At 43.4% G+C, this 12,748-nt stretch overlaps 1 protein-coding gene and 1 long non-coding RNA gene across 2 annotated transcripts; one reads left to right on the forward strand and one right to left on the reverse strand.

Moving 5' to 3' along the window:
- The first annotated feature begins 1,837 nt into the window (after positions 1 to 1,837).
- On the forward strand, positions 1,838 to 4,235 carry LOC119283003 (40S ribosomal protein S23). Its single transcript, XM_037562911.1, has 4 exons — positions 1,838 to 1,993; positions 3,440 to 3,595; positions 3,678 to 3,804; positions 3,892 to 4,235. The coding sequence occupies exons 1-4, from the start codon at positions 1,989 to 1,991 to the stop codon at positions 4,030 to 4,032; spliced, it is 429 nt and encodes a 142-aa protein (XP_037418808.1). The 5' UTR covers positions 1,838 to 1,988; the 3' UTR covers positions 4,033 to 4,235.
- A 1,805-nt stretch (positions 4,236 to 6,040) lies between these two features.
- Positions 6,041 to 6,823, reverse strand: LOC119308904. Its single transcript, XR_005150344.1, has 3 exons — positions 6,710 to 6,823; positions 6,506 to 6,552; positions 6,041 to 6,304 (listed from the first exon to the last, which is right to left on the reverse strand). It is a non-coding gene; the product is annotated as an uncharacterized LOC119308904 (long non-coding RNA).
- Between the last annotated feature and the right edge of the window lie 5,925 nt (positions 6,824 to 12,748).

Consider the following 12,748-nt stretch of genomic DNA (forward strand, 5'->3'; position numbering starts at 1 on the left):
ACAAATGTGCCATGCTAAGGCTAGCCTGTGTAGTTCTTGATGGTATATGCTATCAACAGTTACAGATGAGCATTCTGTGACCAAAGGAAATTAAGCAAACTGATTGTCTTTGACCAATAGGCTTTATAATTGTTTGATATGATGTGTTTGCTGATATATTTATTTACCTGATGTGTGCAGGATTGATGTTGCTCATCTCTGTAGTAGCCGTTTAGCTCTATATCGCTTTTAACTCAACTGCAGAATTATTTAGAATTACAGTGTTCTTCACCATTAATAGTTCATTGCATTCCTTACTAACCAAGATTTACTTTTTCTACTTCAAAGAGATTCGGAATATGGATGATCGCCACTCAGCACATGAAAAAAAAAACACTAAAATTCTTACTTCAACAAATAAGTCATAAGTCATTCCATCCTCAAGTACATTTGATTTTCTTTCCAGGATTTATGAATGTGAATAGCCTGGAGATTCCGCACTTCATTGTCCGAGATATGCCCCAATTTACATTCAGTTTGTATCATTGTATGGGGATGAGCATATTTTTATTTTTACAGGTCGAGCAACATTCAAGACACAATCTTTGTGATACTTTCGTATCTGTCACATGATACAGATTATCGAGATTTCGGATCCATGCCAACTGCCATTCCGGTCTCATATTGGCAAGCTCAGGTGCCATATAAAATACGGACTTGAATAATTGTGCTCCTTACTCATTTGTCTCTTGATGGTAGGCTTGTACATTCATCATGACAAGTAGCTGCATAGTGTACTGGCCTCTTTGGTAGTTGTATACTACCATTTAGATTCCTCAAGTTTTGTGTATCCAGGATTTGACCAAATTGTGTCAGAATCATGTATGTTTTTGACAAAATGTTGTAATTATTTAGCAGATTATATTATTTCATATATCTATTGGACTGTGAAAAATGCGTTACCAGGTGTGCTTTGCTACCTCCAAATTTCAATTTCGAATGCATCAACTGATTGACTTTTTTCTGAAATCTTGGCGCTACCGAAATCGGCAGAAGCAGAGCATCTGTGTAGATGAGGTGATGTAGCCAGGAGCGGGAGTAGGGGCACATGTTGAGCCCACAAATGCTTGGACTCACCTTCTCTTGCAATTTGGCAGTGTAACTGCTACACAATGGGATAATATTGCGGTTGAGATGCCTTCCAACAAAACAAAACGCTTACTTCTAGAGTACAGTACGGCGCGGCAAAGCGCGTGTATGCGTCTAGTTCAATGACTAAAGAGTCAAGGTTTAATTTGAGCTTGTTAACAAAACAAGTTTAACAAGCCGAACTAACAAGTTACTCGTTTAGCCCATTAATCAAAAGGGCACCAGATAAGCACCAATGTTGTTGTTGATTGTTGCCATTTACATAATACGCATATTTTGTTATTCAGGTTCATAACGGGCTTAACGAGTTAAATGAGCTTGCTCGCGAGCTACACGAGTTTAATCAAGTTTGAATTTGAGCTCTTTATGTTAACAAATCAAACCGAGCTAACTCGTTATCTTAATGATCTCAAACGAGTTGAGTCGGACTAGCTCGACTCAACTTGAATTGCACTCCTAGCTACAGTTCAAAGCCGTGAACCCCATCTCCTCCGATTTGCATCACCCTACAAACAAATCGAGCAGAATGAATTCACCAAGCATGGACGTGTAAAGCTCTTTGACTCGTGCACGCGGCCCTTTGAGAAATGCACATCTTGGGGTTATATGTGGAAAAGATGTATCATCCGGGGGTGGAAGCAGAAAAAGAATACCCAGATCGGATCCATCACGCCAGCACGCATCTCGGCGCACACAAACCCTAAACGCCCACCCACCGCTATATATTCCCCATCGTCTCCTCTCCTCACTCCTCTAGCCGCCGCCGCCGCCGTCGCCCGCGAAGCCCCTGCCACCGGAGATCTCCCGACCTCTCCCGTCGCCGCCCGCCCGGAGATCTCCCGGCCTCTCCCTCCGCCATCATGGGGTGCGTGCTAAGATCTCTTCTCCTCCTTCATCCTAATGCGGTACCCTGCTCTTTCTCGGCGCTGGTCTATCGGTCCTGGGAAGAGATGTCTCTTCGTAGCTTCCCCGGTTCTTGCTCTGATGTGTGGATGCTCTTGTGCTGCGTTCTTGTTCTAGCAAGTGCCGAGTAGTACCATGTGATCTAGGCTGATTTGTGCTAGGGTTAGATGATGGGATTGTAGTTCCGATGCGACGAAACTTCGCTTAATGACGGTCCAGTGCTGATCAGATACAACGTCAGTGCTAAACATATTCATAAGCGACATGAATTCGTTGCCGCCGTGTTATCTGTATTCCTTTGTCCAGATGATTGGGCCGTGGAAGTTATGCATGGTAGCATACAATACGTCTTCCTTGTTAGCCCCTAGGCTGGTGCAGTTTGCCTGTTCTTAGTGTAGGTAGCGAGATGACATCTACCTCGGTTTTCGTGATGCTCTATGGTGTCTGTGTCCACTTCCTTGCTTGTTATGATTGCGATACATGATTAATATGTTAGCTATTTGCTAGTCGAGATGAAATGGTTGGAACAGATGTATATGTACACAGTATGCATCAGTTCTGTTCAGTGACATGCTCTTTATTTCAGGACTAGCTTTCGGGTGTGTACACATCTGTAGTTTGTTGCCACATATGCACAAGTTCAGTTCTGTGTAAAAAAATATGTCAAGTAGATACGTCCAAGTTCAGTTGATATGTAGATGTGTATCTGTAGTTGGTTGCAACATATGCACATGTTCAGTTGACATGTAGATGTTCTTGTGCTATGTTCTTGGGCTAGCAAGTGCCAAGTAGAACCATGCCATTTAGGCTGATTTATACTGGGGTCGGAGGATGACATCGTCGTTCCAATGCGACGAAACTGAGCTTATTGACGGTCCAGTGCTGATCAGATACAACTTCAGTGCTAAACATATTCATAAGCAACATAAATTCGTTGCCACCATGTTATCTGTATTCCTTTGCTCAGATGATTGGGCCCTGGAAGTTGTGCATGGTAGCATACAATACGAGTTTCTTTATAGCCTCTAGTTTGGTTTCAGTTTGCTCAGATTTAGAATATGTCCAGCTCCTTGCTGTCATGATTGCAATATATATTAATATGTTAACTACTTGCCAGTTTAGAATGCAAGGAGAAATGATTGTACCAAATGGATGTGTATGCAGTATGCACCACTTCAGTTCAGTGACATGTTCTTTATTTCAGGACTTGCTTTGGGATGTGTTCACATGTGTAGTTGGTTGTGCTTCCAATTACATTATGAACATATCCTATTTATGCATCTTGAATAGTTATGTTGTTGGAGTTTGCTCAACATTTTCCTGTTGCTTGTTAAGTTGGTAATAATACACTGCTTTAACTTTTGAGATATGTTTAACTAATGTAAGCATGGGTGAATTCTTATCACAGTAAGACACGTGGTATGGGAGCCGGGCGCAAGCTCAAGACCCACCGCAGGAACCAGAGGTGGGCTGACAAGGCGTACAAGAAGAGCCACTTGGGCAATGAGTGGAAGAAACCCTTTGCTGGATCGTCTCATGCCAAGGGCATTGTCTTGGAGAAGATGTATGTTGAACAGCAGATTTGTGTTCCCTTGTTTTTATCTCATGTTTTGAATCCTGACTAACGTGCAATTGCTCCCCTGCAGTGGTATTGAGGCCAAGCAGCCTAACTCTGCCATCCGTAAGTGTGCTCGTGTCCAGCTGGTGAAGAACGGGAAGAAGATCGCTGCCTTTGTGCCCAATGATGGTTGCCTGAACTTCATCGAGGAAAATGTATGTGCCCCTCACCCATTGCTCAGATATGTGAAATGTCTGCTATATGCAACCAACCTAACCTCTTGACTTTGATGGATGCTTCAGGACGAGGTACTGATTGCTGGATTCGGTCGTAAGGGTCATGCCGTGGGAGATATTCCCGGTGTCAGGTTCAAGGTTGTCAAGGTATCTGGTGTGTCGCTTCTCGCTCTCTTCAAGGAGAAAAAGGAGAAGCCCAGGTCTTAGATTGCATTTTTGTTAGGCAAGGATGGAATGGACTGTAAGGCTCTGGTCGTTTGAGGAAAGTTGCCTGCTATGTTTACAATGTCCTATATAACCTGAAGTTGTACTAGCGAGATTTGTTCCTTCTCTGCTGTTGCTTTCTCTTAACAGTTGCTATTAAGAGTATTGTTTCCATGATCTGGATATATATTGTTGCTTTTATCTCATGTGCTATGATTGTCTGTGTTATGCTGCTAATGTTTGTTTAAAAAATAATTTTTTGCATGATGAGATAGTTTTGCAGTAGTGTAGTACTGAAAAAAATCTATACCAATTGAAATGTGGATTGGATTGGATAGTTGGGTTAGATTGGATGTTAGATAGTGGACTGTTTTTTGAAAGTCACCTAAATTAGCAATGTTCTGAGCTCCATGGAGTCTTTAAAATAATAATCAAATAACACATATTCAATTAACAAAAATATTCTGAGAAAAATCTACACGTTCTAACGATGAAGAGCTACACAATCTGTTAAACCATTTTCAAAATCACGATTTTGTCTTCCTAGTGTAGATGTCGCCATTAATTTAATCATCTTTAAAATTTACACACAAGAATTATCTGTAAGAACGCGTGTGATCTTTTTAGAACTTCTTGAAACTGGAAACTGTAATTTCCGATTTATTTAAAAAAAAACCCAGCTCCATGAGCATTTAGCATTTTCATCCCTATATACGTACCCTGAAGTTGTACTAGCGAGATGTGTTCTGTTCCTTGTGTGCTGTTGACTGTCGCTATTGAGTTTTGTTTCCATAATTTGGATAGCAAGTTTTATCTACCCTCTACGATGCTTCTGCATCATGTTTTTTTGTGTGTGCAAATTCCATAATGACATGGATGCAGTTTTGCCGATTGTAGTAGTAACTCACACTGAAAAAGTTGTGCAAATAACAGCTGATTATGTTTTTCACTCACTGCAAACTCTGCACAACCTAAGAGGATAAGAGGAGGAAACTAGTTTGATTGCTTTCATCATTGGCGTCTACCACTAATGGGCAACGAAAGATATGCCCCAACACGGAACAAGTGAAGCATTGGCGGCAGATAGGGCAGGACAAGCATCACTGGAACTACAGTACATATTATGATCGCTGTGGTCCATTTCGTGGAACGGTGCAAGGCGCTGGCGGCACATTGATGGGGAGAAGTTCCAAGCTCCCGTCGACCCAATTGCCTGTTTATGTTGCTCAGGGTCCTGGCTGCTAACTTCAAAACAGCTGCTGCGAAGAAGAAACCTGGTATCAAACAGCATGGGCGAGATCGATCGACCCCAGCCGAACCATCTCATAGTTCATGCCCAAGGTGTGAGGCAATCACCTCAAGATAAGAATTTTTTTTTGGATGTAGAGGCCATGGCGCTGCAAATGGGGTGTAACTGGGTAGACATCATCACATCAACTCTGATAGCAAGACCGATCGTTGAATGAGTTTGTGAAAAGCAACCTTTGTTCACTACCCGAGAGAATCTAACAGGGCGGGCACAACATCATTATCATTTATAGATATATATGGCTCCATGACCCCTAAAATTACCTTTTGCCTATGCTTGAAAAAGACCTATTGATTGAGCAATATAAAGGCTGCTTTCTCTGTAAAAATGGATAGCACACAAAACAATTCGGCTGGTAAGCATAGAGCACAGACGTAGGATAAAACACCAGCGTTCCCACATTCCCATAGAGCAAAATGTAGAAGAGTGGTGACACCACCGACGAGGCTAACATGGAGGCCTCCTTGATGGTACTATGATTCTATGGACTTGTTATCTGTAGCCCTACATTTGTCTACCTTGGTGGTCACCTTCATCACCGCCCAATTACTTGTTGTAACTCTTTCTCTTAATATAAAATGAAGCAGCATTGCTGCGTTCATCCAAATAAAAACATTACCGTAAGCAAAGCGGGTTTGCTATTTCTCAGCCCTAAGGGGCTATTTCCATTCCAAGTCTCATAGAAGCACTAAGTTTCCTCCCCGCAAAAAAAAACCACTATGTTTCTTTCACATAAAGAATCAGCATTCATGATCACCAATGTCCAGGACATAGACGATTCTTTAACGAGAACAGGATGTTTCTTTAACATGCTGGAACTAGGAAGGATACTATTTTTGTCACTATCAGCTACAGCTGCTACGATAAACAGCATTATCAGAGCTATCCGCACATTAAATTAGACCATCACATGACTATACTGTACATAACGGTCCATATGAGTTGCAAAACGCATCCTCCCTACATCTGCCAGAAAAAAAAACTATCATGAATCGGCAGCAAAGAAGAGGAAACCTTTGAATAGTTATCTTGTCACTACAATGGCAAGTGTTGGACATTGACCCAAAGTAACTGTTAATCAACGTTAACGTGTGGCACAGATATAAGATTTAGCATAATACCAACACCAAACTCCCATGTTTTCATGTAGGGTGTAAGAGAACTCACCATCTTGATCTTGTTGGCTGGGTCCGTGAACATGATGAGGTCAATATCTGTTTCACAGACAATAAGTTTAGATTCTCAGTGGAGGGCTCATCACGAGCCTGCCAGTCATAAACTCATAATCAATAATCAGCACGACACCAGGATATAACCATCTAATGTATGCATCAAAACTTCTTGCCGTCAAGAAGTTTTATGAGACAATACCTGGTATATGTTTTGTCCTTTATGTACAATATAACCGGCACTGTTCAATTTTTCCATAATATCATCTAAATCTGGAACTTGCAAGCTGATTTTATCTGCTAAGCTTCGTATCTCCTACAAAGGGAAAATTACAGAACATCAGAGGAACCTCAAGAAGATGCTCCTAATCTCTCTATAGCAGTGGTTTTAAATAGAATACGCGTGTTCCCGGAAAAAAGAAACGAAAACTGGCGGACAATTTTTTAAGGGTTTGTCTAGGACACATCTAGATGTGACATAGTTATGTCACATATAAGTTGATGTCCACTCTGTTTGTGGTCTTTTCCTAGTTTTTTTTGTTTCTTGTTGCTACATTATATACTTGTGGGAGCTTAGATGTGATATCCTTAAATAACATCTAGATGTGAATTAGACAAACTGATTTTCTAACGTACCAAGAAACAAAACTCGATCAAAAACACGCTCCCGCTTCCAGGTCGCGAGAGTCGTCGCGCACACACACATAGACATAGACATGCATATCCATGTTTCTCTAAAATTCCATTTCCATCTCTAATCATATTTGTCCAACTGGCACATTATTTATGTTGTTAATTATATACACAGCAATATTAACGTACAACATCTCTTGTTTGCGCACGTCCGGACTGCTGCCACGGCCGGTCCTGACCAACCCGAACCCTCTTCATCACCCGCGCGTGCTTCCCGCTCGAAACGGTCAGTGTCGCATTCATGCCCGGCCAGAGCGGACGCGACCTCTCACTGGCAACGGCATTGATTGCGACGCGCCGGCCGAGAGAGTGTCGCCCGCGCCGCATTCGGGTGCACGCGGCTGCTCCACGTTCAAAGGTCGCAATAGTCGGCTACAACATGCACGATCTCTTCCAGTAGTAAGTTCTTGGGAGTCCGTTCTATAGCTAGCTGTCCTCCCCCAACTCATCAATCTCTTCCAGTAGTGCTAGTACTCCATGGCGTGATCCATCGACAAGCAGGCGGGAAAGTTATGGTATACTACTCGGTTTGCGGTGAGTGGCATGCCGAGCGACCGTGTGGGATCGAGCCATGGAGGAGGGTGAGACATGAACACGACATACGTGATTTAAACGTTGGTTTTTCTCGATGGCGCGATCCAACGGAACGAAACGTTGGTTTCTCTCCGTTTCCATTTTTTCTCCGGAAAAACAGAAACTTTTCCACTCCATTTTCATTCCTATTCCAAGGTTTCCCCGTTACAACATTCCATCAAATACAAAGGAAAACTAACATGCATGCTGATGCATCTCAATGATTCACAGATCATAGCCAATATTTACTTCACAACTGAAGAAAAAAGTTGTGAGAGTGTGTACCATAGAAAAACTACTGATGGGGTCACTATGACTTAAACCCTAAACCCTAAACATGATTTAATTTCCTGGCCAGGTAGAACCTGTCGAAGGAATGTGCTAGAGGGAGATTCTTTAGTGAGAATGTCAGCAACAATAGAAGCATCACTCTTTGGTTCCCCACCTTCGGGTACCTCTTGTTCCATAGCACTTTCCATGTCGGGAAGGAAAGACGGCTGGCACCCTCAGATCATACGATGCTTTTGTGCAGTTCCACTAAAATCGACCTGAGCATCCCTGATGGCAAAGATATTGAAGAAGTGTGATTAGAATAATAGTACTGGCACTAGTTCATGAGACATAAACTCATCACAAATAGAAGCCGATAGAAGTAGAGAAAGATCGACATGGAGATGGAGCTACGGCAGTGGAGCAAGCCGGCTCCAAAAGGAAGATGGACTACCTAGGACGTCGGGCTGTAGCTAGAAGGGCAGTTGGGACGCGGCATCGGCCCATACCACAGTGACCCCCGATTGGGACGCATCGACTGTGGGTTTTCTCCCTTGCCGATGTCGACCGCGTCTACGCAGAACATTGTTTCCTTCCCCCAGCTGCGGGATTAGGCCCGTCGTTCTATGCTTGTGAAGAGAGCAACCTAAGCAAGCAGGCTTGTAGCTTAGGCTCCTGCTAGTGTATATATAGTGGTTTTATTTTTCTCTCCATATCAACCATTTTATATTGCGTACGTGTCATTCAAGAGTGAAATGATGGTTGCTTCTTCTGACTAACTTACTGTGTGATTTGACTGCTCCTTAGTGGCCCCTACACATACTCCCCCTACGTGTATGCAACAGTCACACGTACACATGCACGCAAAAACGCGCGCGACGCCCTAATGCATGCATGTCCGAGCACACGATGGAACACACACGGTCACGCTCAAGTGCTCAACCTACACGTGCATGCACACACATACTCAGTCAGGGTGAGCTAGTGACCGTATGAACACCAGAAAATATATATATTGAGCGCAATGAGCGTATTATGAAGTCCATTGACCATATTTTTACAAATATACAGTGACAGATAGTGTATTTATCTTGTTTGAAATTAAGCCATATTAACCGGAGAGGAGGCAGCATGGACTAGCATTACTTTGCTGTGTCCCGTCAACTTGCCGAACAAGGAGAAGGTTGCAGGACGGGAGAAGCTTGCGTGCGGTGGCTCGCAGGACAAGGAGAAACTTTTGACTAATGCAAGCCCTCCCTCGCTCAGGCGGTGGACATGCAACAGTTAATTTGGTGTCAGATTGCCAGAAGCATACACTATACTACTAGTGCTATTATTGTTCGACTTCCCAAACAGTCAAGCGCAAAGTTTACTAGTACTACTATAGTCCATAAAGGTACGTACTATAATAGTACTAGGAACCGGATGGAGGAGCGTCTGCACTCTTATTATAATTTTAAAATGTGATAAAGCAATCTTCAACACATTTGGTTCTCTTCGAGGGTTTTCGCATGTGATAATGGAAGTTGATTGCATGGAACACTCGCCGCAATTCTCGCTTAATTCTGGATCATATCCTGTTACAAATAGTAGTGCTCAGTAATATTTCCTCTTTTTTTGTTATTCATCATGTAATCAGGTTAGCAAACCTTGCGGCGCATCTTCGTGTGAACCGTGCTTGCTGCACTTTGAATGTGGCCGAGAGCTGGCTTGATGAAACACCTCGCTTCCTACTTCTTTTTTGCGGGGTACCTCGCTTCCTAGTGATCAGTGTCTTGGCTGATCATCCTAAGAATGCTTATATATGAATAAAGCTCTCCCATTTACCTGCAAAAAAGATTAAGCCATATTAACCAGAAAGGAGGGAGTATGGACTAGCACTACTTTTTGGTGTGTCCCGTCAACTCGCAGAACAAGGAGAAGCTTGCAGGACAAGGTGAAGCTCGCTTACGCCTTTTGACTAATGCAACCTACCCTCGGTGGACATGCATCAGTCCATTTGGTGTCAGATTGTCAAAGGCAAAGTCCTAGACTGTAGTACCCAACATGCGGAGTACCATCATTGTTCGACTTCATGAAGGGGCGAAGAGCCAAGCGCAGTAGTACGCGTACTTGGTTTTGCACCTTCATACTACTCCACCCTCCGTCACAGTTTACAGGGCGTGCTTCATTATGATGCATTTCTCTCAATGTACCACCACCAGAGAGACTTTAGACGCGTTTGGTTTAATGCTCAATTAATTAGGGTGTGGTAACCGCAATCAAGTCCACAATTTTCTCTCCATGTACTATACTACTATGGAGTGCATGCATGTGTGTACCCGGGGTGGAAGCACTGCATGCATGTGTGTACGCATTATTCCCTCTAGTAATAGACGCCGTGCTATAACTACCAATGCTATTTTTCAGGCCGATCTCTAGTCGCCTTGGTCCCACGGATTTTTTTCTTTTTTCTGAAGCGCGCTGTATAAACAGTGACAGATGGAGTAGTATGAGCGGATTCAAAGAAGAGCATATTGATGGTTGCTTCTTTAGAGCAACTTACAGTGGGAAAGGTGGGGCTTATGATTTGACTGCTCATACCTCACTATTAATGCGCCGCAACGACCGGGCTGAGTCTCCCATGCGATTGTGCACTACCCCCTCGGTTCTTAAATATACTCTGGAGTATTTGTCTTTCTAGAGATTTCAATGAGTGACTACTCAAATATTTGTCTTTTTAGAGATTTCAAATGGACTGGCACATACGGATGTATATAGACATATTTTAGAGTGTAGATTCACTCATTTTGCTCCGTATGTAGTCACTTGTTGAAATCTCTGTTAAGACGAATAGAATATTTAGGAACAGAGGGAGTACACATACGAAGCAAAATGAGTGAATCTACAATCTAAAATATGCCCATTTTAAATTTGTAAAAAGACAAATATTTAGGAACGAAGGAGTATAATTTTGTGCATGGCACATGGCCCGGATGATGAAGAGGCTTCTGGCAATGCTATCAAGCTTCCATCATTTGTTTACATAATTGACGTACTATACAAATAATTTTCCAGCGACATGAAATTGTACAATGGTGTGAGCTTTGAGCTTTTGTTTCGCGTGTCTTGCCATCGATGCTCTTTCAGAAACAATAAAAAACTAACTTCCTTGCTAATGCATGTCAATTATTAGCAGTTCAGAGCTAATAATTACATCACAACTGAAGACAAAGTTGTGAGAAGGTGTTAAATTAAAATTGATCCATGCTTTCATTGGCAGCAACGTCCCCCCAGCTCTGTCTAAATCAACAAGGCCTGTTGGGAAAAAAAGTAGCTGCCTGGAGCACGCAACATTCCGATCATTTTGTGTAGTTCCACTAAAATAGAGCTGAGCGTCCCTGTTCCAAAGATATCAAGTGTGATTACGATAATAGAGGACTGCTGATGAAACAATAAACACACAAATAGAAGTCGGTCACCTTTGCAGTCTCTCTTAAGACTAGCTAGTTGGAGAAGATTAGGCTCGGAGTTGGATGAGGAGGATAGAGCAAAACCAATCTCCCTTTGTGCAGTCGCACTGAAATGTAGAGACGTTGCCCATGTGACATTTTAGTACAACTGCACAAAACACTCTTAAGAAAAAAGTGATTTGTGCAGTTCACCAAAAGGTCACAATAGCAACGACGTGAAATGGATAGCCCTGTTTGCAAAAAAGAGGTAGAAAGGAAACAATTACTGGCCAATAACAGTTGATGACACATGCGACGACAAAAAAGAAGCATATTCCTTGTCCTAAGGGAAGATAACAACACGGTGGTGTTTGTCTAAAACGGTGTGAGGACGAGAATGCAATATGGAAAGTACGCCGGACGAGCTATGTTTTGGGCAAAGAACTATGGAAGATCCACATGCAGCGACATGGGAAAACAGGCAATGGAGCAAGGCTGGAGGGGATACCTGGAGGTCGTCGGGATGTAACTAGGTGAGCGGCGGCGGGCAGAATCTGCGAGCAGGTGGCGTAGGCCCTGCCGCGCCGGAGCTTGGTCAAAGAAAACGACGTGTACCGCAGATCGGGACGTGCTGGCTCAGCGCCGTCGAACGGAGAAACGATGCACTTCCTCCCTTTCCCCCGGCGGACGGGATGCAGCCGGATCAGTGACCAACGGTGAGAGAGAGAGGCCACCGCACTCCCTTTCCCCCGGCGGACGGAATGCGGCCGGATCAGTGACCAACGGTGAGAGAGAGAGAGGCCACCGCACTCCCTTTCCCCCGGCGGACGGAATGCGGTCGGATGAGTGACCAACGGCGAGAGAGATAGAGAGAGAGAGAGGCCACCAGAGCCTTGTGTGAGATACTCTGAAGAGCGGACTACCTTTTCCTTCATAAAAGTCGTTTTATATTCTGTGTACGTGCCATTGAGCGCTATAACTTTATTTAAAAATAACGCGGCAATGCGGCAAGTCAAACTTTGTTTTGTGCACGCGTGGTACACGACCTCCCTAGGTAAACTACCGCTACAGGCGTTCAAATTAGCACATGGGCTGCCATTTCGTAAAGAAATGAGCTCCACCGTGTACCCGCGTGGGTGTGGCTGGGCACGAAGTGTGAGTACATGCACAGTGCACCTATTCTCTTCTTGTATACGTACACCACCTACATGGGGTTGTGTGAGAGAGACACAAACCTAGAGAGATATAGTGTGTGGGTTCTTGAGAGTTTTTTT

The sequence above is a fragment of the Triticum dicoccoides genome, chromosome 1A (genome assembly GCF_002162155.2).
Source record: "Triticum dicoccoides isolate Atlit2015 ecotype Zavitan chromosome 1A, WEW_v2.0, whole genome shotgun sequence".
Taxonomy (NCBI): domain Eukaryota; kingdom Viridiplantae; phylum Streptophyta; class Magnoliopsida; order Poales; family Poaceae; genus Triticum; species Triticum dicoccoides.